Source organism: Enhydra lutris, unplaced genomic scaffold, assembly GCF_002288905.1.
Source record: "Enhydra lutris kenyoni isolate GAN:26980312 unplaced genomic scaffold, ASM228890v2 scaffoldscaffold144, whole genome shotgun sequence".
NCBI lineage: Eukaryota > Metazoa > Chordata > Mammalia > Carnivora > Mustelidae > Enhydra > Enhydra lutris.
The window spans coordinates 120,750-145,708 of record NW_019154228.1 but is presented as its reverse complement, the minus strand read 5'-3'; the positions used below and the strand labels follow the sequence as shown (position 1 = coordinate 145,708).

Genomic DNA, 24,959 nt, shown 5'->3' with positions numbered 1-24,959 from the left:
CCCGCTCGCGGGGCCGTCGGCGCGGCAGTGCAGGTCCCCGCGCTCCTGCGCCCCGCTACGCCCGGCTCCCCGCGCCACTGCGCCCCGCTCCGCTGCTCTGCGCCCCTGCACCCCGCGCCCGTGCGCCCGGCTCTGCTGCGCGCCGCTCCCGGCCCGCCCAAGCCCGGTGCACCGCCTCCCAGTGGCGGGGCGGGGCATGCTAATATATGCTAATTACCACCAGTAGCGTTCGCCCCCGCCCACCGCCTTAAAGGCCCCGCGTCCCGCGCGGGTGCTCGGACCCCACCCGCGCCCCATGCCTCGCGCGTGCACTGTGGACTGGGGCTGCGGCGGCCGGAAGGCAGGAGATTTCCGAATGTCCCTAGACGGTCCCGGAGCGGCGGGCGGTACGCGGACGGGGAGCCCCCCCCCCCCGCGGGGGGCTGACCCGGTCCCCCAGACCACCCGCCCGCTCCGCGGACCCGGACTCAGACCCGGAGCCCGGATTCTCGGTCATGGTTGGGGACCCCAAGCGGCAGTCGCAGCACGCCCTGCAGACGCTTGGTGGAGCCCTTGAGCCGCGAAAGAAAGGGGTGACTGCTGGGAGGGGGCGACCATGGGGGCGGGGAGGGGCGCTGTCGGAGCGCGAGTCTCCTGGGGTCTGGGCTGGGGAGGAGGATGGGAATGCTGACGTTTACTGGAGCTCAGACTGCGTGGGGCACATGTCCAGCCTGGCGCATTTATCATCTCATTGGCTTCTCACAGCATCTCGTGTGATGGGAATGGTTATTCCCATGTTTCAGACAAGGAAACTGAGGTCTAGAGAAATTAAGTAATTTGCAGGGCGGGGGGGGGGGATGCTGCGAGGTTCAGAGTTCAGATGCAAAGGTCCCCACACCTGAGTGAGATTTCTCATCCTGCTGGTCTACAACAGGTTCCCAGCCATGGCCCCTTCACCCTCTGGTCCCTGCTGCTGCTGTCAAATTGAGGCCCTAGGTCAGGGAAACTGAGGCCCAGACACCTCCGCTGGATCCCCATCCCCCAGTCTGGGAGGGTGTCGCGAAGGCTGGTTTCCAGGCAGAACCCCCCCTCACCATCCTTCCCTGTTACTCTTAGAGCCTCAGTGGCCCCTTTCGGAGCGAGGAGACTCTGCACCTGCTTCGGAACAGCTCTGTACTGACGGACTGAGACCCCTTGCAGACACGCAGCCCCGCACACACTGACCCTTCACCGGCACATCCCCAAATTCTGCTCATGTGCATCAGGACAACCTGGTTGCCAGTGGCAGAGACCAGCTCAAACTGGTTCTAGTCAAGGAAAGAAAATTTAGGGTTTTATTTGGCTGGGACAGCCCAAGCACACTGAGGGCAGGCAAGGCTGAATCAGGTTGCACAAGGACCAGACCAGAACTCAGCTCCTCCCTCCATTTCTGCATTGGCTTCATTCTCGGGCAAGGTTTCTCTGAACGGCAGGCAAGATGATGCCGGGCAGCTTCAGCCAACAGCCTTGCCATGGTGCAAGCCCAGCCGCACAGACCCACAAGCCACAGACCCAGGGCCATCTCTCGTGGATGATGTGGATTGTGTGTTTGTCCCTGAGTCAACCATGTGGCCCGGGGACGGAAATAAGCTGACCTGCCTGTGTAGCCCATGGGAAGGACGGGGTTTTCTAAAGGAAACTGGAGGTGCTGCAGTCAGATTACGGAAGAAGGATGGCAGGCAGGGCTGGATCAAGGAGCTCAGAAAGGGAGGCCGGAGCCGTCCACCCTTGTGTAAGGGTTCTTCCTGCATTTGAGGGTCTGGAGCAGGATGCTGGGGCGGGGTGGGGGGGCTCATTCCAGTTGGTGCGAGGAGAGGTAGCTGTGACTGTGGCCTCAGGAGCATAAACATAAGTGTGGACCTTAGGTGGGTCTAGACGGTGGCTGGCGACCTCGGCGAGATCTGAGGAAGCTGGGCTAAGACACACTTGCGGGGTGTCACTTCATGGCGGGGGCCACGCCACCCCAGCTGCTGCTCCCTCTTTGAACCTGCCGCTGAATTCTGGCGTTTGAACATGGACAGAATCCAAGCACCGATGAACAGCCACTTTTCACTGTCAGATGGGTAATGTTGGAAGAGTGATATATCATTGTGCACCCAGGGTGTGGGATGTGGAGACTTTGGGGCCATGGGGTGGGGGTGGGGTACAGACTTGCTGGAAGGCCATCAGGGAACAGCTATTAAAATTTAAAAAGTACATTTTCTATGGCTAGCATTCTTGGTGTCTGCCCTAGAGAAACACTCCCATCTTCGCACAAGAAGGCGAAGGCAGGACGTACTAGTCCGCCGTCAGAAGCTGCCCGCGTGTCCAGGCAGGGCTGACCCACTAAAGCAGGACAGCGTGTTGGGTCGCTTGTGCCAGCTGTGGCCCAGGACTTGGCTGAGGGCGTTGCCCTCTGATGTGTGATCGCTGGCGTGGGGGTGTGTCCCGCAAGAGAAGCAGGCGCCTCTTCTAAGACCCAGGAGGTGCCACGGACAGACACACCCAGAAGACAGAACTACCTGGAAGTCAGAAAGCAAGGACTAGATGGGGGTGCCCCAGTGGAGCCACCCACATACCTTGTTGAGTGAAAAAAACAAAGTTGGGAAAAGAAGTCAGAAAAAACCCACACAACAACAAGAACATATAATGATATAATCCTTCCAAGCTCTAGATCCAGCCTTGTCTGCCATCCATCTCCCTTTCTCTGCTGTCAGCATCTCCAATTTCCTTTAGAAAATTCCCTTTGGCCCCTGTCCGCCCAGGGGTTTGGGACGCAGACCCCAGCCGCCTGGAGCATAGAAGCCAGGATGGGCCCATCCCTCCTTACCATCTCAGGGCCACACGACTGGTTCAGGGCTGCCCCCACAGCCCACATCCTGCAAGGAGGGACAGCCCTGGGATGGTGGCTTGGGCTTGCTGAGCTGGACGGTTGGGGGCTGCAGCTTTCCTGGGCTCTGTGTGTGTGAGAGGGAAAGTTCTGGAGAGAACCCACTCCAGCGTGTGGTGAGGACTCCAGGCAGGAGGGCAGGGAGCAGCCTCAGGCCTGAGTTCTACCCATGTCCTCCACTGGGCGCTGCCCCTGCCACTCTCTGTCCCGGGCCCTGAGTGTCAGGCCCAGGAGTGGCGCCAGGGGATGCTCCAGGCCCTCGCATGTGACCTGCCCCCTCCAGGGACACCGCCTCTCGGGGGCTCCTTTTGCCCTTCCCGTTCCTAACACCCTGGGCAGGTTCTCTGTCCCTGGGATCCACCGCCTGGGGTCTGCTGCTGGAGGGACAGGGGAGGACCCCGGGCACACAGCTGGGGGCGGGGCAAGGCCTTCAGCTTCTCAGCCTGCTTTACCCTCCTACCGGGAGCAGCTATTTCTGGTTTGCTTGTGTAACTGAAAATCAGTAAAGTGAGAACAAGAGAAGTGTTAACTACGTGTGTTGGATGCAAAAGGCAGACTTACTCAAGGGGGGGCCCTCCTCCAAGACCGGGGTTTCAAGGGGAGGTGGCGCCCTTAGGCCGGGCCACTGCCTTCACTCTAGCAGGGCGCTGGGGCTTGGGCCTTGAGGCCCTGGCCTTGTGTGGGGACACGAATCACGCAGGCAAAGTGCAGAACACGGATGCCCCGTCCCAACCCCCAGGATCCCAGAGCGCGGTCCCTCATGTGGCCAAACCGGCTGCAAAGCCCCGTGATCCAGTCAAAGATCTTGGGATGCGACTGTCCTGGAGGGTCTGGTGGCCCAGTGTCATCACAGGGGCCTTACAGGAGGCAGCGGTCACGGGACAAAGGAAGCAGTGGCCAGAGTGAGCCAGCAGCTGCGGATGCGGGCGTCCCTGACGGCCAGTAGCCCCGGAGCCCCGCGGGCACCGGCTTTCATCCCAGCAAAGCTGAGCTCCGTCCGTTGGCCTCGGGGCCGTGAGAGCCCGACTGAGTCTATGCCAGCGAGCGTGTGCTCGGTGTCATGGTGGCCACGCGAACCCTTACTTGTCGGACAGGGTGGCAGTGGGGCCGGGCAGGACAGTGACAGAACATGGATGGTCAGCTCAGCTGGGGCAGGACAGCCCGTGCCCCATCCCTGGGGCAGCCTCTGTGTGTCAGAGGAGCCAAGGAGGAGGAGGCCGGGCGGCGGGATCAGAGGGTGAGGCGATGTTAAAACGTGTCCTTAAGGGGCGCTTGGGGGGCTCCGTCGGTTAGGCGTGGACCCCTGATTTCCGCTCTCCCTCTGCACCCCCAGCCCAGCCGCTCTCGCACAAGCCTGCGCTGGCATGCACCTTCTCTCTATTCAATAGATCTTTTTTTTCTTTTAAAGATTTCATTTATTTATTTGAGAGAGAGACAGCACAGGAGAGAGAGAGGGAGGGAGGGAGAGAGAAGGAGGGAAGGAGCGAGTGGGGGAGGGGCAGGAAACCAAGTGGGAAACTCAACACGGGGCTGCGCGGGGCTTACCCCAGAATCCCAGGGATCATGACCTGAGCCAAAGGCAGACGCCCAACTCATTGAGCCACCCAGGCGTCCCAATAAATAGACCTTAAAAAAAAAATTAAAATATGTCCTGAAACTGTGACTCTTGTCCCAGGGAGGCACTGCCCTCCGCTCTAGACAGAGCATGCCTTTGTGACCGCTTTCACGAGCAGATGGGCCTGAAGACTCATGTGATGACTTCGGAGCTGGCTTTGCTGGGTCCCTCTGCTCATTCAAGCAAGACATTTCCTGGCAGGGGTTGGGGGGAGGGAGAAAGGGGATGGGGAGGAGGGGAGAGGAGGAGGAGGAGGGAGAAGGAGGAAGGGGGAGGCAGAGGGGGAAAAGAGCGAAGAAAGAGGAGAGGAGTGGGGAGAAGGAAGGGAGAGGGGAGGGAAGGAAAAAGAGAGGGCAAGGGGGGAGGGACGGGGAAGGGGCAGGGGGAGTGGACAGAGATTGGCCAGGACCAGGGCGGTCCCAACCCCCCCCCAACCCACATCTTTGCTCTGGGCTCCGGGCGCTGAGCCAGGGGGCGAGGGGCAAGGGCGCCTTCAGGGCCGGTGAGAGCAGCTCCGCGTCGACCCTGTGGGGATGACCTCACCGGCCTCTAGCTGTACCAGCCCACTATTTGTCGTGTGTGCTTCTCACTGTCCGGAGGCGCAGGGCCCCTGCCAGGCGTGGCACAGCTCCGGTCCCCAGTGGCGGGCTGGCCTCTCCCTGGCACCCCCCGGGGCTGCAGGCACGGTCATCGCTCCCCGTCCTCAGGGATCCTGCCCCCTGCATGTCTGCGTCCTGCTCTGCTCTCCGCGGGTACTCAGTCCTGTGGGCCGGCCTGGGGGACAGCACGTCACCTGTCCCCCTGCGCACGTGGTACAGGGGTCAGAGTGGGGGCCAGTTCATTCCAGAGGGAGGGTGTGAGGTCAGGGAGTGGGGTCCTGCATGGAGGGCCCGGGTGAGGTGGCCGTGGGAGTCAGGGTCCCCGTTGGTGTCTCCCTGCGCTTGGAGACACAGCCCGCTCCTCACGCCCTGCCACACCTCTGTCCCGGGGCTGGTCCCCGTGCCCAGGCCGTGTCCCCCAGGAGCTCCGCAGTCCCTCTTTGCACCTGGCCGACCTCTCCTCCCCACGGCCTAGACCTCGCTGGGTGGGTCCTTGAGGGACCCGAGACGTCCCCCAATTTAAAAAGAACCACGGGGGCACCTGGGTGGCTCAGTGGTTAAAGCCTTGCCTTCGGCTCAGGTCATGATCCCAGGGTCCTGGGATCGAGCCCCACATCGGGCTCTCTGCTCAGCAGGAGCCTGCTTCCCCCTCTCTCTCTGCCTGCCTCTCTGCCTACTTGTGATCTCTGTCAAATAAATAAATAAAATCTTAACAAAATAAAATAAAAAATTATAAAAAAGAAATTATAAAAAGAACCACGGAGCTACAGAGCGGGAGGGTCTCTGCAGGGTCGTTCAGGGCCGCAGAGCACAAACACCACCGGCCTGTGGATGGACCCCCGGGGGAGGGGTGCACCCACCGTGGGTGGGGCCAATGTGACATGTCCACAGCCGACAGATGGGTCACCAGAGGTTGGGGGAGGGGTGGGGAGCGACTGCTCTTCTGGGGGAGGTGGGATGTTCTGGAATCCAACAGAGGGGGACAGACGCTGAAGCCATGCAGGTGCGCTCGCCCCCAGGGAAGGAGTAGTCAGGGCGGCTCCAGGCCCCAGAGCTGCATGTCCCTGTGTCGTGACCCCTGCACTCAGGACCCCGCTGCATGAGCGGCACCTTGGGGAGCTGCAAAAAGCCAAGTTTCCGTGGGCCGCCAGGTCGGAGCGGCGCGGGGATGTCAAATGGCTTCCAGAAGCAAGAGTGCTGCGGGCAAACCAGGATGCGCTGCTCTAGGGTACGCCTTTGGTTTCCAGCTTGTGGGTGACACAGATCACCACTGTTCCACTGAGGGCACGCGACAGGACGAGCGTCCAGTGAACACCGTGCTGGTGGGGAGACAGGCTCGGGGGGTGTCGTCTTGGCACCAGGGAGACGGGTCTGGGGGTGTCGTCCCGGGGCGGGGAGACAAGGCCCACGCGACAGGCGCTTCCTAACTGGTGCCTGGAGGAGCAGGCCAGGGCGGGAAGGCCGTGGCGTGGGGCGACTCTCTCCCTACACCCTGCTCAGCCCAGTGCTCCTGGGAGCTACAGCAACTACTCTGGGGTCTCGGGGTTTCCTTTAGAGCCCCTGAAGTGTGGCAAATGGTGTTCCCCCAGATTTATTCCGCCCCAACCTGAGAACGTGAGCTGATCTGGGAAAAGGGCGCTGCAGATGGAAGCACACTTAAGGATCCCAAGAGGAGACCATCCGGCTTCCCTGGCGCTGGGGGGCAGGGAGAAGTCCTGAGTCCGGGACTGTGTCCTGAGAAGGGGGAGCGGAGGGAGCAGCCGCGGGGGCACCTCCCCCAGAGCATCCAGTGGGAGCCACCGTGTAGCCCGCATGAGGACCTCAAATCCCAGACCTGAGACAGTGGGGTCCTGTGGTTTGGGACGGCGGCCTGGACACTGTCACACCTCCTACCTGCCCCTGCACACACCCTGCCCTGCTAGTCGCAGTCAGGGCCGCCTTCCCTACGTGAGCAGGGGTGGGGCCCTCTGCCTCACCCGTCAGGGGCGTCCCCTTGCATTCAGGAGACAGATCGCAGCTCCTGGTCTGGTCTGCGGGTCTTGCCCAGGCTCCTCATGCCCACCCTCTCCCCTAAACTGGCTGGAGCCCCCACCCTTCTGCTTCTCCCTGTCACTCAGGTGCATTCCTACCTCAGGACCTTTGCACCAGCAGCCCAGAACCCCGCAGTGCCCCCGGACCCCTGCGGACCATGTTACCTCTAGCAGGTCGCTGTCCCTGTGTCAGCGCCTCAGAGACGCCCCCTTGCTTGCCTTCTCTGTACAGCCCACTCGATGCCGACCTCACGCACTGCTTAAGACAGAAAGATGGTGTCGGCCGTCCGCCCGGCAAGTCCTGTGAAGGCTGAGCAGCTTGTGGAGACCTTCTGGTTTCTTGGATGATGCGGTGAACCGTTGGTTCTTGGAAGCCTGAGTCCTTCCCACCTTCTTTGGACAGCAGCGCCCGATGTCCTGGGGGGGCTGGCCTGTTCCCACGGGCTTCGTCCGCTCCCGCCTGGGGTCCATGCTGTGCCATGCCCCCCGAAAGCCTGGGCTAGAGCTTGGATCCCGACCCTTGGAAAAGCCCGAGAAGGGCTGCTGCTCCTGGGCTCCGTGGGCTCGCACAGCTGCCTGTCCCCTGGGCCCTAGGGAGCCACTGGGGCGCTCGGGGTCCCTTGCGGGAGGTCCTGCGGCACCGGGCTCGAGCCCACAGGACTGAAGATGCCGCGGGTGGGGGCGAGCAGAAGGGAAGGTGATCTGCAGGCTGCGGCCCACTCCAGCCCCCACATCGCGACGCATGGGCCACGCTGGGTCAGGCCCCACCGCAGAGCACTGTGTTGGGTGGCCCTCACTCTCACGCGCGTTGACAGCTGTGCCGCAACGTTCATTAAGAAGACACCACGGGAGAGGTTCACGGTCAGATACAAAATTGTTCCAAGGCAACGGTCACCCCAGCCGGAGAGGACGCTGGCCGGTGACGTGCCCCCTCGGGTGTGAGGACGGCCGCAGGAGAGGCCGGACAGCCAAGCGCAGGTCTGCCTGTGTCTGTGCAGGGGCGCGGGGAGGGTGCACCAGGGTGAACGGGTCGCTCACGCCAACCCCCCAGTGTTGCTGGAAAGCGCCTGCTGGAGCGCCCGTGTTCTGGGTCCTTCCCACCGCCCGCCGGCTCGGCGCGGCTCTGTCAGGGGCCCTCCCAGCAGCTCCGGAATGTTCCGGGAATCTGCCGGAACATCGGGCTGCGCCGCAAACAGGCAGCAAGAGGTTTTGGAGAACCATTTTACTGGCCCATTTTTAAGAGCCTTAAAAATAAACCCAGTAAAGGGCGCCTGGGGGGCTCAGTGGGTTAAGCCTCTGCCTTCGGCTCGGGTCACGATCTCGGGGTCCTGGGATGGAGCCCCGCATCAGGCTCTCTGCTCAGCGGGCTCTCTGCTTCCTCCTCTCTTCTGCCTGCCTCTCTATCAAATAAATAAATAAAATATTAAAAAAAAAAATCCAGTAAAAATATGGCAAATTCATCATGAGAGAATCTTTCTAAACAGGGAAAACTCTTGACCCAACGCCGATGGCACTGTCCTCTGTGGCGGACTGCGTGGAAGCCGTCCCATGTGGAGCAGGAGGGCAGCGTGTCGGGCGGGGGGCACAGACCGGGAGGGCAGGGGTGCTTGTGGCTACCTCTCCCGTCCCACAGAGCACGACAGCCTGGGGCTGGCACGTGGGCTCAGCGACGGTGGGGCAGAATGACAGATGCGTCCCACCACACGACCCGTGTCCCGGCACCCCCCTGCGCAGCCAGCACACCGCGGAGGCTCAGCAGGGGACCTGGGAGGGGCCAGGAAGCCTGTGTGTGGGGCCCTCCGCATGTCCCCTTGTGTGGTGGCCCCCAAGCACAATCCCCATGGCTGGTGCCTGTCTGGTGGGCTCTCCGGGGCATGCTGCTAGCGTCTATGCAAAGCTGGGGTATCCCCGGCGTGCTCCCAGAAGCCGAGTCAGACGGGGTCCGACCGCGGGCGCCGTGGGGACACAGGGCCCACGCTGAGCGCCGCGGCTGTCCTGCTGAGTCAGCCCCAGCAACTCCCTCCCCACCCACACTCGCTTCCCGCTCCTTCAAGGGGAAACGACACCGCGGAACGGCGCCTGTGGACAAGGAACGAGGGACAAAGCGAGGGCCTGCCCGAGGCCCCGAGAAGAACAGGTACCATATAAGCAATGTCCGCACAGAAACACGGGACCTGCAACCGAAAACAAGGGACAAATTAGAAAAAAATTATTTGAAAACAAACGGTGCAGGAAGGACTCAGCGGGACACTTGGAGCGCTGGGACGCAGGCAGATGCTGAGTGACGGGCGGCCCAGCCACAGGGTCTGCTTGGCAGAAGAAAACACAAGTGGATGTTTCTGAGAGAAGCTGCTCCACGTCACCCGATGAAGAAATGACGCATCAGAGACAGCGTCTGAGGTCACACCGCCCTGGGGAGGGAGCACAAGGGCACGCAGACAGGTTGGGGAAGAGCCTTCAGGACAACACGTGTTCCCACAAACTCAAAGCTGCGACCGTCCTCGCACAGCCAGGGACCCGCTCTGCAGGTAAAGCCGCCAGCAGGCCACGGGCTGACTCCTGGCGCACTCCAGTGGGGGACAGCAGCAGGACTGGTGAACCGAGATGGGGCAGGGCCAGTCCCTGCGAGCCACCGCAGTGGGTCTGGAAGGCTCAGAGGACGGAGCCCAGAGCAGTACGTGAGGCTGGGTGGTGCGTGTCCAGACGCTGGCCAGTGGGCACACACATCTGGACGGACACCTGGCAGTGGACGGGGGCTTCCTCCTCTGCTCTGCACCCGTCCCCCGGGCTGGGGGCCCCCAAAGACCCGCTGCCGGCCCCTCCCATCTGGGGCAGAAGGAGCTTCGGGGAAGCAGGCAGAACCCTGGGGACTGGGCCATGGACAGGTGGGGCGTGCGCACGGGCAGCAGACCACTGCAACGCCGTTCCGAACCTCGGGCCACTGCCGGTAAGCCCTCGTGTTTGGTGTTTTAACTAAAATCGGACCAGGAACAGTGTCTCCCGCGCGACCCGGCCTGCTGGCACCCACAGTGCCCGAGACCCTGGTCGAGGCAGCGAGTCCGCACTTTCCTGCCCGAGGGGGATGCCTGCCCAGCGCCAGGAACTGGGGGGCTGAGCTGCGCAGGGCTCAGGTGGAGACGCGTGGTCTCCGCAGAGGATGTGGGGGCGGCTCAGGAGGGACCGCGGGCGCCTGCTCCTCCTGCTGCCCGGGCTGGGACGTGTCTGCCCTTCGCCGCCAGGCCGCCGCCTCTGTCAGGACGCGATGGGAGACCCAGGACAGATGACAAATGGTGAAAACGCACTCACAGCCAAACAAGGAAGAAACTGCCCCACAGTCGCTAGCTAGAAAAGGTGTTTTCCTCCCATTTTATTTGATAATACATTTTCACAGAAACATGATATTATTTACAAATATACAGGTAAGAGACTGCTGGTCAAAAATCTTAAACTGAAAATGTCATCAAAAATTAATTTACAAAAACCACCAACTGCCCAGGGGAGTCCTGGGGGAGAATGCGGACGGCGTGGGACGGGTCTGTGCGTGCGGAAGCGTCCTGGCTCTCCAGCCCCGCAGCCCGGCGCTGGGCCGGCGCGATGCCCGCGTCTCAGGAGGCACTGGTCTGCATGTTCTTGGAAGCAGCGAGCATTGCCCTCACTTTGGCCATGAGATCCTGCACGGAGAAATGCACGGGGTCCCTGTGGCTTCCCGCTCAGACCCGACATGCGGACGGCGGGTACAAACACGTCGGTGGGACGGCCTGGTTGGGGACGCCGAGGGAAAGCCAGCCTCCCGCAGAAGGGGATGCCACTTTACCTGAGTTATTTTGCTCTGCACGGAGGAGACAATTGCCGAGGAGATCTGGCCATCTTTTTCCTGAGAAACTCCCCTAATGTGAACAGAGAGAGGTCACAGACTTGAGAAACACTTAGACGTGCTGTGGTTAACTGTTACTGGCGCGTTTCAAGACGCCAGTGTTACGAATACGCATTTTGCGTTCACGTTTCTCGTTACAGACGTTTGAAACTTTTTGTAAACTGCAGCCTAATTCCGAGAGCATTTCCCGCGAACAGCCTGTGAGCCACAGGTGGTGACGACGAGAAGAGGACAGAAGTGGCGGAAGCTGCAGATGCTCGGACTGGCAACCCCGTGGCTACGGGCACTCCAGGTCGCGCGCCCGACTCTGGCCTCGGCGGCCGCCACACACACTCCTCGACCTGCACCTGCAGAGCTGCGTCTCAGGCCGCGACCCACCCTGGGAGCTGGCTGTACGCCTGCTACCTATGAACCCGTCCTCTAGTTTCGGGGCCCGCGACCCACATGGATGAAGGCAGCGGGTCCGTAACCAACAATGACGGAGCCTCGCTCCCGAACCACCGGCTCCGGAGCCCCTGCCCAGCTCTGGGTGGGCGGATGGCAGGGGCATCTAGCAAATGCTTCCTGACGGCCACAGGCATCAAGGACACGTACACCCGTGCCACTGGCAGGCTGCTCACGTGATGTCAGCTGTGAACTCTGGTGTTCAACCCCCGACTCCTGTGGCCTGGGGCAGTGGGGTGACTGGGCTGGGTCCCACTCACCACCGACCCCCACGCCGGCCGTCTCCGGGATCAGGCCGGGCTCTGCAGCTGGGGCCACGCCCGCCCCAGGCGGCCCTTGCTGAGGACAAAGGCACCATTGTTGGTGGTTTCAGAACAGCTGTGGTCACACCAGGCACCATGTCCCAGTGGATCAGACAGTGGGGAGTCCTCTAGCCAGCACCTGGGGGGGTGGCCGGCCCACCCCGGGGACCGCCACTGAGAGGGCCGCTGGGCGGGGACTCCCTCTGCTAGAGCCAGGGCACGGGGGCAGCTTCCAGACCGGTGCTCCCGAGGCCTGAGCCCAGTTCCGAGCAGCCGCATGCGGAGAGCCCAGGCCGGGCTCAGGACGGGCTTACCTGGAGCGCTCCTGGCTGGAGCCCCGACTCTCCACGGGAGAGATGCTGGCCGAGTGGGCCGTGTGCCGGCGTGTGGCCTGCTTACTCGGGGATGCCGACTGGGACCCAGCCTTGGACTCGGTCCGGGACCGCGAGCGCCTCTTCTTCTTCTTCTCGTGGGGGCTTCTGCAAGGAAAGTGGCTTCAGACTAAGACACAGCAGACTCCGGAGGAGCGGTTTCGAGCGGTTTCGAGCGTCTTCCCAGGGCCAGCTGGTGGGGCCGGCTAACTCCTTTTGAAAGCTGCGCACGCTTTCCTGAGCTCGCAACTGAGAGACGCAGCGAGTCACGCGCACGGAAGGAAGCCCCCCTCCCTCCCCAGCAGGAGGTCTGCCCCCATGTCAAGAGGCCCATGGGGTTTGAAACACGGTCAGCACTTTATCTGCATTTAAAAAACTGAAGAAGAGGGGCGCCTGGGTGGCTCAGTGGGTTAAGCCTCTGCCTTCGGCTCAGGTCATGATCTCAGGGTCCTGGGATTGAGCCCCGCATTGGGCTCTCTGCTTGGCGGCGAGCCTGCTTCCTCCTCTCTCTCTCTCCCTGCCTCTCTGCCTACTTGTGATCTCTCTGTCAAATAAATAAATAAAAATCTTTTAAAAAAATAAATAAAAAACTGAAGAAGAGTCACCAAGTGCCGTTCACGCTGGCTGTCTACACACACGAGGATGACTCCTCGTGCGACATGGGGAGGATCACAGCCGGGGCCGTGCGTATAGCCGCTCTTGCTCCCTGACCTGTGCTCCCCGGGACTGCAGGGCCCGTCCCTGCTCGCCCAGCAGCTGACTCAGCCCACGTGCCCCCTCCAGGGCCCTCCATCCCTTGTCCCCTTGCAGACACAGCCTGCTCCCCACACTCCGGCCGGCAAAGCTCCAGTGCACACACTGCCCTGTGACCCTCCTGTGACTCCCCAGAGAACATTTCAGGAGGAGAAAGAACATATATGGGAGGTCCAGATGGGTACCGGGCCTCCCTGCTTCCTCCGGAAACGATGGTCACTGCTGTTTGGAAACTGTGCCCCATCACACGTGACAGACAAGTGACCGAGAGGCGACTGAGTACTTGCTGGAGAGTCTATGTGCGGTCAGTGCCGTCGTGAGACCCTCCCATGTGCCCACGTGGGTCCTGTGGGTGATGGGACTCACGACGGCAGGCACCTGTGTGTCTTCACGAGCTCGACGTCCAGGGCCAGCCCATATGGCCCACTCTGCTCGGCGCCTCTGAAAGGCAGAGCGGCTCCCGGACCCTTCCCCACCTGGCGACCCCACGGCCTGTCCACATGCCCGTCCGCGCTGCCCCCAGGTTCCCCACGGTGCTCTCGCACAGAGGCATGCGTGCACACCGAGGAAGCTGTCGGACACTCGGGCGCGCCGAGGAGCGCGTGACCTGCTACCACGACCGTGCTCTCTCCCGGGCGCAGACGTGTGCTCTGCGGCCCGCTGTGGCAATGACAGATCAGGTCCTCCCGAGGACGAATGTTCCCGGCGGGTGAGCAGCGGGAAGGACCGCGGGGCAGTGCGGCCAGTGCTTGGTGTCCCAGGAAGCGTCCCGCTGCTCCCGGAGCCCCATGACCCCATCGCCGGTCCCCGCTGCGGCCACCCTGCGCCGAACCTGAAAGAGGCCAGCGCGCTCGGCCGCTCTTCAGAGGCCAAGTCCGGAGGCCGCGTCCGTGGATTGTTTCGTCAACTCTGGTCACCACCGGCTCCTCGGATGGGTTGCTTCTAACGGACACGGGCCCTTGGCAGAGACACAGACCGCCAGCGCTCTCCTCCCTCCGGGTGGGCTTCTCGGCTGGCGGGGACTTCCAGGAGTGCGGGACCCTCCCCGAGCTCAGCTGTGTGCCTGCGGACCGCGCCGTCCTCCCTTCGGACAGCCGGGACAGCCGGGACAGCTGGGACAGCCGGCCGCGGGAGCGAGGTCCAGGGCACAGAGCTCGTCCCGACCTGCTGGCGTCCCTGCTGCTTCAGGGCGTCAGCTCGTGGCCTCCCCAGGAGGCTTGAGTGGGGAGCGGGCAGGGAGTGCCCCCCAAGCCTGCCCTTCTGTGAGACCGTGGCGCCCACTCCAGGCCCCCTGCGCACACATGAGCGTCCCGTCCGCCCGCGCAGTCCTGCCGGGGCGGCACGGCATGGACAGGTCAGTTCAGGGAGAAGAAACCTGAGGGACGCCGACCTTCCATCCACAAACACGGGCTCTCCGTGTACTTCCGGTTCTTAGATTTCTCGAAAATGTTGGCGGCTTTCAGTATAGAGAAGTCGACGTGGGTATGGCTATGGTCACCTGCCCCCCTATTCCAGGCTGGATCGTGGAAGGAAACACTTCCTTTCCAGTCCTCCTGCCTTTCCGCCCTGTTCTTGCCCCGCTGTCTCGGCGGCCAGTGCGCCCCCATCCCCGCCGGACGCTTCCTCCGACTCCCTTTGCTCAGGGCTGTGTCTCCTTGTTTTCTTTCTTTCTTTTTTTTAAAATAGATTTTATTTATTTATTTGAGAGAAAAACAGTGACATAGATAGCAGGAGAGAGCACAAGCAGGGAGGGAGAAGCAGGCTCCCACTGAGCAGGGAGCCCGAAGCAGGGCTAGATCTCAGGCCTCCGGGATCATGACCTGAGCTGAAGGCAGATGCTTAACCATCTGAGCCACCCAGGCGCCCCTCCTTGTTTTCTTTTTAGTGAACGGTGAAGCGTGTGTCCGACAGCTCTCCTGCCTCTGCTGGGACGTCCTGGGACTTTCCTCCCTGACTCTGAACAGTGACTTACCAGGGTCGCCGGTGGATGGTAACGGACCTCGCAGTCCTCAGACAGACCCACTTGGCTGGGACGCGTCTCCTTGCGCTACGCTGCCGGGCGCGGACTGCAAAGAGCCCGGAGGTCTCTCCACCTCTGTCCCTGAGCATTTTGGTCTGTGAACACACACGCCCGTCTGCACAGTGCATGCCCCCGCCACGCCCGCCGGCCTAGGTCTGCAGGAGCCCCCGCCACGGAGCCTCACACCGTGAGCTGCCAAGTGCTCCCCGTGTTCTTTCAAGATGGTCTGTAAACTAGTCTCTCCTCGCCCTTGAACACTTGTCAGAATTTAGTGACGGAAGCCATCTGGGCCTGGAGTCCGGTGGTTTTAAACGGTACATACATTCTTTGGCAGACACGGTTATTCAGATTTTTTATTTCTTCTGGTGACAGCGTGGTCACTTGTATCTTTCAGGAACTCGTCCACTTCACCCACGTTGCCAAACTAACTAGAAACAAATTTCCATATTCTCCTTTTAATGTCTGTAGGCTCCTTCACTCTTGATCAGCCTAAAGGAAGACACTGGTTTTTGACCATTTTCTTTTTAAAAGATTTATTTATTTATTTATTTGACAGATCACAAGTAGGCAGAGAGGCAGGCAGAGAGAGGGGGAAGCAGGCTCCCTGCTGAGCAGAGAGCCCGACACGGGACTCGATCCAGGAACCCTGGGATCATGACCTGAGCTGAAGGCAGAGGCTTAACCCACTGAGCCACCCAGGCGCCCCTTGACCATTTTCAAAGAACCATTATTCAGTTTTACCATTAGTCTGTTTCCTACTCTCTCCCCTCCTCTCTTTAAAAGAGGTCACGTACAGACGACACACAGTGTTACGCTAGTTTCCAGCCCCCACGCGAGTGCGTGACACTGTGCTCACAAGTGCTGCCACCCTCTGTCACCAACAACTCTGACCAGACTCCCTGTGCTGGGCCTTCAGCCCACGACCTCCTGGGCCCCGGCGGCGGCATCCCGCTTGTTCTCTGCACTGTGGGTCTGCTCGCTTCTGCAATTCCACAGACGAGTAAAATCCTGCGGCAGTCGTCTTGCTCTGACTTACGTCGCTCAGCACAACACCCTCTAGCCCCATCCATGTCACTGCAAATGGCAAGAGTTCATTCCTCTTCGGCGGCCGTGCAACATTCCCCGGTACAGACCGCGCCTCCTCCATCCGCTCATCGGCCAGCGGGAGCAGCTTCTTCTAGTTCAGCTGTTGCAAATACTGATACGATAAATACAGGCGCACACGTCGTCTCCAGTCAGGATTTGCATTTTCTCTGGGTAAATACCCAATAATGAGATGGCCCGATTGTAATTTTTTCTATTTTTAACATCTTGAGGACCCTCCATGCTGGTTTCCAGAGTGGCTGCACCAGCACGCGTTCCCACCAGCAGTGCAGGACGGTTCCCCTTTCTCTGCATCCTCGCCATTCGTTTCCTGTCTTGTTAGTTTTGGCCATTGTGACAGGTGTGAGGTGCGATCTCACTGTGCTTCTGATCTGGCTTGAACTCATGACCTTGAGGTCAAGACATCAAGACCTGAACTGAGATCAAGAGTCAGATGCTTTAAAAAAAAAAAAAAAAAGGAGAGAGAGACAGATGCTTAACCAAGCCACCATGGTACCCTTCTGCCCAGTTTTAAATTGGATTATTTTTTGGGGGGGGAGGTGTTGAATTGTATCAGTTCTTGACAGATTTTGGATACTAGCCCTTTATCTGATACGTCATTTGCAAATATCTTCTCCCATTCTGTCGTTTGTCTTTTGGTTTTGTTGACTTTTTCCTTTGCTGTGCAAAAGCTTTTGATCTTGATGAAGTCCCAATAGCTCATTTTTGCCTTTGTTTCCCTTGCTTTTGGTGATGTTTCTAGGAAGATGTTGCTAAGGCTGAGGTCACAGAGGTTGCTGCCTGTGTTCTCCTCTGGGATTTGGAAGGCTTCCTGTCTCACACTGAGGTCTTTCATCCATTTTGAGTCTGTTCTTGTGTGTGGTGTAAGCAAATGGTCCAGTTTCATTCTTCTGCACGTAGCTGTCCCGTGTTCAGCACCATTTATTGAAGAGACTGTCCCTCTTCCATGGGACGTTCTTTCCTGCTTTGTCGGAGATTAGTTGACCACAGAGTTGAGGGTCCACTTCTGGGCTCTCTGTTCTGTTCCGTGGATCTATGTGTCTGTTTTTGGGCCAGTACCATACTGTCTTGATGATGACAGCTTTGTAATAGAGCTTGAAGTCTGGAATTGTGATGCCCCCAACTTTGTTTTCTGTTTTTTTCTGATTGCTTTGACAATCGGGATCTTTTGTTCCACACAAATTTTAAGATATGTATTTTTCTATTTTCCTGATTTCTTTCTTTTTTTTTTTTTTAAGTTTTTATTTATGTATTTGGCAGGCAGAGATCACAAGCACGCAGAGAGGCAGGCAGAGAGAGAGGAGGAAGCAGGCGCCCCGCTGAGCAGAGAGCCCGATGTAGGGCTCAATCCCAGGACCCTGGGATCATGACCTGAGCCGAAGGCAGAGGCTTTAACCACTGAGCCACCCAGGCGCCCCTATTCTTAGACCTTTTTTCTTCCCTGATACAAACATGTAAAGCTACTAACTTCCTTCTAGCCAAATGAGCCCACAGATTTGGCTGTAACATTTTCACTATCATTTAAAAATATTTTCTCTTTTCCTCGTGATTTTGTCTTTGACCTACGGGTAATTTAAAAATGTACTAACTTCCCAATATTTGGGGATTTTCCAGGTATCTTTTTATAGATTTTTAGACTTGCTGCCACATGGTAAGGGAACACAGTCTGCACATCCCAAGTCTCCAGGGACTTACAGAGCCTTCTGCAACAGCACGGTGGACGAGCTAGTGTGCGGCTGTGTACGGTTTCCATATCCGCACGGTCCGGTTGTCTGCCTGTCCCCAATTCTCTCAGTGTTGCTTCAAGTATTTTATTTCTTCTTCTTACTATTTTGTCTTATTCGTGTGTCAGAGCGAGCGAGCGAGCGAGCACAAGGTGGGGGAGCGGCGGGCAGAGCAGGCAGGGGGAGAAGCAGGCTCCCCGTGGAGCAAGGAGCCCGATTAGAGACTGGACCCCAGGACCCTGAGATCATGACCTGAGTTGAAGGCAGAGGCTTAACTGAGCCACCCAGGCGCCCCTTCTACTTAGTTTTTTTGAGAGAAAGAGAAAGAGAGCGCGAGAGAGTGCGCACATACGAGTCGGGGCAGGGCAGAGGGAAAGAGAGAATCTTTTTTTTTTTAAAGATTTTATTTATTTATTTACTTATTTGACAGACAGAGATCACAAGTAGGTGGAGAGACAGGCAGAGAGAGGGAAGCAGGCTCCCCGCTGAGCAGAGAGCCCGATGTGGGGCTCCATCCCAGGACCCTGGGATCATGACCTGAGCCAAAGGCAGAGGCTTAACCCTCTGAGCCACCCAGGCGCCCCGAGAGAGAGAATCTTAAGCAGACTCCACGCCCGGCACGGAGACCGCCGTGGGGCTCCATCTCACAACCCTGAGAGATGAGGACCTGAGCTGAAATCAAGAGTCGGAAGCTCGGCGGACTGGACCATCCAGGCACCCTGCTGCAAGCATCTGAAAGTGCTTCTGCGGGGAGCCCGCCCCGAGGAGCCCGTAGGCATGAGGCTGGCCCCCTCTGCAGCACCTCCCGTTGGCGCGGCCACCCTGCCCTTCTGCTCAGAGCACGCCATGCTTCTCTCTCCCCGTCTTTTCATTTTAACCTACTCGCACGCTGAAAACCTCTCTGCAAGCAGCTTAGCATTCGTTTTGTTGTAGCGCAGTCTAAACCCTCTGCCCTGTCATTATTCTTCGTCTGCCGGCACTCAACACACGGGTTTGCAAGGGCTGTGCTGAGCCTACGTTCCTCTTGTTTTCTGTTGTCCATTCACTTTTCCCTCTCCTTCCCCACTTTTTTTTTTTTTTTATAAAGATTTCATTTATTTACCTGAGAGAGAGAGACAGAGAGAGAGAGAGGATGAGCAGGGGGAGGGGCAGAGGGAGAGGAGGAAGCAGAACCCCCGTGGAGCAGGGAGCCCAATGCGGGGTTCGACCCCAAGATCCTGAGATCATGACCTGAGCCGAAGGCAGAGGCTCAACCCACTGAGCCACCCAGGCGTCCCTCTTCAAGCAATTTTAAGGTTCTGCCTTATGTCCTCTCCTGGCTTTTAACTCCTTTTCCTTTGCAGCGGCTGCCCCAGGGAACGAAGACGCGTGGGCTTCACTGACGAGGTCTACTGTGGATGCGCAACACGTAGCGTGTAAGAGCCTGCCGCGGCGGGTGTCACTCGATGCTCACGGACGTGCCCGGTGCGGCGCTAAGCGAAAGCGGTCTGTGGCCAGCCAGCCCGAGCAACCACATACTACTCACTCTAATAAGAGGACAGGGGCCCTGTGAAGTGTGCCGTGGTACGATGTGGCCATTCGCACGGATTCTACTCTTTAAAAAAGTTCACTATAACCACATCTTGATCTTCAAAAGCTCAGTACAAGGAACCAAGGATCCTTGGACAAAGAGCAGACCCCCGTGCTGGGGCAGGGAAAGCACTGGCAAGGCCTGGAATATTTGGGGCCAAAAAGCAACAAAGTGCTTCAAGAACCACGGGGCCACATGTGGGGTGGATGTTGCCGTCAGAGCTACACTGGCGATGGATTCGTGCGGCACCAACAAAAACACAAAACCCCAAACCCGAAGTCCACGGTGACACAAAAGCGAGGGGTGTGTGTCTTCTATAGAGAAGAAGACAGAATCTGAAAGGCACCACTTGGCCGTGACCACTGCGTGAACCAGTTTTGCGTCAGTGAACGCTAAGGCCAGTGGGGTGTTCGCGTGGCATCTCGGTGCCATCGCCTGACGACCTGTGTGGGGCGTGCAGCGTCACTGACAATGGGACAGGCAGCTGGTGTGACACAAAGGAAGTGACATGTCACTTTCGTGGTGCTCCTGCCAAAATGTTTCCCACGAACCCAGCCACGGTCACGCAGTAAGACAAGTCCAGGTCATGGGACACAAAGGCAGGGGCAGGAGAGGTCGGGAGGGAAGGAGAGGCAGCCGACGGAAGCACTCTGACCCTGCTCAGTCAGGCTGACGCGCGCACGTGCACGCTCCCTGCACTGTTTTCAACGGTGAGTGTAAAATTATCTAGTAAACCAAAAAAATTTTGAAACAGGAAGTCAGTGAAAGGGGCACTCAGAGATCAGCTTGTAGAGATGATCCTTCAACTCGGGGGCTGAACGGGCCCCCCGCTGCCACGGGAAAGGAGCGGCCTCACCCCTGCTCTGCGTGGAAGGCTGCAGGGGAGTGGTGACTGCTGGGTTCACGGGTTTGGACCCGCGGCAGCACATGTGCCCTCTCCTGGCCCCACTGGACCCGGCGCATCCTCCCACTGCCCAGAGTCAGGCGCTTGGGGGAATCCCACCCGATCGGGCAGGGAGCGCGGCTCTGCGGTCGGCGGGAGCCTTCACTCGCTTCGCACAACTCGTTAAAGCTCCAGCGATCACACACGTTCTCACATTCCTGACAGAACCGCCGCCTTCTCCTGAGGCGGCTCCTTGAACGCAAAGGTTAATTTGAGGCCAAAGCCAGAATGCTTCTGTGGGGAGAGATCTTCTGTTGCAAGAATTAATTTTAGACCATGCCCTTTACATACACTGGGGGTGACCATGAATTTGAAATGTTCAACAGTGACAAGGGCAAGGAGTACAACGGGAGGTGGACCTGGAGCCCATCACGGGGTCCGGGCCAGGGCGGGCGCCTCCCGTGGGAGCAGGGCCCCGGGCGGAGCGCACTCAGCCTGCGCGGCGAGCCCATCTGCCGGCTCTGCCGCCTGCACCCCCGCGTGGACCTCGCGGCTTCCAGAGAAAGATCACATTTCGCCAGCAAGCAGACTGCAGGCCCGCTTCCCCGTTAGGAATGTCTTTCTAGAGCTGCGGCCACGATAAGCCCCGCTGCAAAGGGGCCCCTGAGGCTGCTCGACCTGTGTCCTCTGCAGACAGGCAGGACCTGGGGAGGGCAGGGCCCCTGACACCTGTCATTCAGGTATGTCGTCTGGGAGGCTCGGGAACCCCAAGTGTCCCAACTCACATACATGCGGAAGCAGTCACGAAACTGGAGCAAAGACACACACAACCCCCTGCCCCCGCCTTCTCTGGGCCAGTATGTCACAGGGACGATGCTCCTCGCCCAGCTACCTGAGCCGGGGCTCGGGCAACGCTCCCATGCAATGACACGAGAAACGAGAGCTCCTCCCTTCGTGGAGAAAGGAACAGCGAGTGATGGGAGGCCGTGGGGTGGCAGCCCCCATGCGAGATGATGCCCTCGCAGTACCCTATTGCTGAGATGGAAACCCCTGAGGGCGGCCCCATCCACCACCATGCTTGGCAGGAGCGCCAGCAGGCCCCAGACAGGCCCACACGGCCCAGACGTGTCCCGTCACGGGGGCGGGGTGCCAGGACCTCCTGTGCTGTGACTTGGTGCTGCTCTCTCACTGGAGGGGCTGGGGACGCCGGTGGGCCGGGAGTCGGAGGCTGGGGGCCAGGCATCCTGGCTGAGAGGCCTACCGTAGAGGACGCGGCAGCCGGTCTCTCTAGCATCCCGAGACCATGACAGCTGTCAATGGGAGGAGCTCCCTCTGCTCTCAGCCCGGGACGACTCTGTGGTCCTGCCCACAGCACCCGCTAGCCCGGGAGTGGCAGGGACTCACTTGGGACTCAAACTTCTCTCCTTCCATCTGTGTGTGCGGGTCCGGCGGGGTAGCTAGACCCCGGGGGCTGGTGCTGGGCACTGCCCGATGCCACCCCAACCCCAGGGACACAGAGGTCCCTCTGCAGTCAGCTCCAGAAGGAACAGAGGAGCTGCCAGGGGCTGAGTGTCTGCCGAGGGCCGCCTCCCCGGCTCGTGCCAGCCCTGCGGACACACGTTCACATGCCCAGCACCACAGACCGTGTCTATGGACTCAGTCGCCTACCTGGACCGGGTCCGCTTCCTGCTGACGCCTGGGCTGTTACTCATCCGGTAGGCAGTGGGGACACTCCTTTCTTCCCTCCGTCTCTCGGGAGAGTGTGCTCTTCTCCGAGGGGACCGGGATCGTGACCTGGGCAGAGGAACAGAGGAGTTTTAGTCCGTGCGGCCGGCAGGCGATAATGTCCATGCCGAGGCAGTGATGGGCCTCATCTGGGTCTGCAGGTGCCTGACAGATGCCGCCTCTGTGCGGCTGGGGGGGGCACAGTAGTGGCCCCCTCCCCGGCCTCACTACTCCACTGACATGGAACTGAGTCCAGGCACAGAGGCAGACAGTGACTCTGCTCCCAGTCCAGGACACTCAGCACACTGCTGCCCAACATAATCAGGGCACAGCATGCACGAGGCTGGTCCGAACGGCCCGCGGCACCAATGCTGCCCGATTCCAGGGCTGACCGGGTGACTGACAGCCAACTCAGGCCTGCGGTTTCGCGTCCTCCTTCCGCCTCTGCGTTTTACTGCCCTCAACCATTTTCAGCTCACAGACCCCTCGATCCAAATGACACAAGGAAAAGCGCTGATATTCAGGCGAGCTGTTTCTATTCGTTCTGAACACTGGCAGCAGAAGAGAGCAGACGAACCAGAGCCACTACTTCGAACCCTCTCTCGTTCACACCCTCCGCACAGCCTCGCGGTGTGGATGCTGAGCCGGCCACAGCAGTTCAACTCCCAGCATGCGCCTCTCAAGATAATTTACGTTTGGGAGATGCCCCGGATTAAAACCATCCTTTAAAATATCTCCTTTTTCCTTCTCAGGTTCCTGGAGAGACACTCACTCTATCTGGGTAGTGACCTTGTCCACTCATGGCAACCGGTGCTCAGAGCACCGACTCCAGACCCTCACCCACCAGGGGTCAAGGCCCTCCGAGGAGGGTCCTGTAATGAAATGTTTAGGATTCTCCTTTTTTGTTCATTCAGTGAAATTACTGTTTTAAGAAGACAAAGAGTAAGCAGAAATCTGGACAAAAAACCAATTTCTTTTCATTCTGTTTCTATGACAACCCATTCAAAAATAGTAAAAAGAGCAGTTTGATTTTGCCATAAAGGATTCCACACGGAATCATTTTAATTACAACCCCCCCCCAAATAACACACACCGTTGTTCCGAACATCAGCTTATCATCACGGTCCCGGCTCCTGTGTCACAGAGAACCCTGCGTCACTCCTGAGAAAGATCGGCCGTGAACGGCCCCAGGTAAACCATCATTGGCTTCGTCTTCTCCAGCACCATGTTCTGGCTTACAAAATGGTGTTGACGGTTTTTCTTCCAGACCTTTCCCAATATTTACCAACTACGAGGGTGAGGTCCATCAGACACCTCGATGTTTTACCGGGTTTCCCCTCCAAAGAACTCCGGGAGTCGGGGAGAGGAGCTGCTGACAGCTGCTCCGGTCGGTGCTCCCGCTGGGCGAGGGGCCCTGCCGCGCTCTGGGCTCGGGGGCCCCGAGGAGGCTGGGGCCTGCGACATGAAGGTGCACACTTTGCGCTGAGAATTCAGGGTGCCGGCTGGGGTGGGACCAGAGCCCCAGAGAAAGCTCTGCGTAATCAGACCTCTACACCCGTGGAATGCTCACACAGAGAACGATACACTCGATAATCAGGAAACGTGCATTAGTTTTTAGTGCCTGCGGATTCCTAACTATCACACAATACCACTCTGCAGTGACTGTTGCAGGTCTCTGAGGGGATGTGGCTGTCCCCAGTAGATGTGGAGTCCTCTGGGAAAGTAGCCCACTCAGTACCAAGGGCAGTAAGCTTCGTCACATGATACTTACGTTTTCTTTATTTTTAGGTTTTATTTATTTATTTGACAGCGATCACAAGTAGGCAGAGAGGCAGACAGAGGGGAGGGGGGAGCAGGCTCCCCACTGAGCAGAGCCCGATGAAGGGCTCGATCCCAGGACTCCGGGACCACGACGTGAGCGGAAGGCAGAGGCTTTAACCCACGGAGCCCCCTAGGCCCCCCTTAGGTTTTATGTTAATGAAAGAAGCACTGATGTTTTAATTCTGTTAATGAGGCCGTTAATACTGGTATCGCAACAAAGCCAGAAACAGGAGCTCTGTTTTATAAGTAAATAACCCGCACGACGGGGCTCAGACACTTTTTCTTGCGGCTCATAAACAGCGGTCTGCTTTCAGGTAGCAGCAGAGCGCACCTCTTCACCTGAATGACAGCGCTGTGTGCAAAAAGCTTCTTCCTCCTGCGTTTACCACTGAAAGCACCCCCGCCCCGTCCCTCCACCGCTCTGGAGCAGCTCCTGGCGGGCATGGGGTAGCAGGGTCCAGTGCTCACCGGCCTGAGCAGCCAAGAGCTCCCACAGCTGACCACACTCCACCCTCCGCCCAGGCAGCTCCCAAGGGGCCAGCTGTCCCTGCATCACTGTGGATGCAGAGAGCCCGCAGGCATCTGCTGGGTTAGGGTCCGCTCCACAGAATGGGGAACCCCTGGCCCTCACCCGCACGCTAAGCACTGAGCGTCACCTCTTGGGAACCCTGTGCAGAATGAGGAGATTGTATGAATGACCATCATTACCCCAATTTTGCTGGCGTAAGCTGTTTCCAAATATTAACTCTGACTTAGAATACGTGTTTCTAGGGACACTTGGGTGGCTCAGATGGTTAAGCTTCTGCCTTCGGCTCAGGTCATGATCCCAGTGTCCTGGGATCGAGCCCCGCATCGGGCTCTCTGCTCAGCGGGAAGCCTGCCTCCCCCTCTCTCCCTGCCTGCCTCTGCCTAATTATGATCTCTCTCTGTGTCAAATAAATTTTAAAAAAAATCTTAAAAAGAAAAGAAAAGAAAACGTCATTCTAATCCCTAGCTCGTCCCCAAGCATAAGTCTGGAAGGAGCTGGGGACTGTGTGGACGCTGCCCCCAATACTGGGGACACAGAGTTCTACCCGGAACCTGCCCCCATTCGGCCGCCACTTAAATACTGATGAGCCGATGGAACAGAGGCCGAAGGTGATCTTCTCTAGCGCTCTTCAAGTAGCTTCACTTTAAGCTTTAGAGTCTTACAAGATTTTGACAACATCTAACGATTAAAGCTCAATTTTTAGGCGAT

The 24,959-nt window shown here is 58.9% G+C and overlaps 1 protein-coding gene across 1 annotated transcript in view; it reads right to left on the bottom strand.

Annotated features, from left to right (window-relative positions):
- Positions 1-10,486: 10,486 nt before the first annotated feature.
- The window catches only part of LOC111140004 (splicing factor SWAP), a 68,281-nt gene continuing 53,808 nt past the window's right edge, over positions 10,487-24,959 (bottom strand). Inside the window, exons 15-18 of the mRNA XM_022492395.1 lie at positions 21,845-21,970; positions 12,066-12,230; positions 10,946-11,018; positions 10,487-10,802 (exon numbers count right to left, since the gene is read on the bottom strand). Of these exons, the coding sequence (XP_022348103.1) occupies positions 10,737-10,802; positions 10,946-11,018; positions 12,066-12,230; positions 21,845-21,970 (430 nt within the window). The 3' untranslated portion in view covers positions 10,487-10,736. The remainder of the gene's footprint in view (positions 10,803-10,945; positions 11,019-12,065; positions 12,231-21,844; positions 21,971-24,959) is intronic.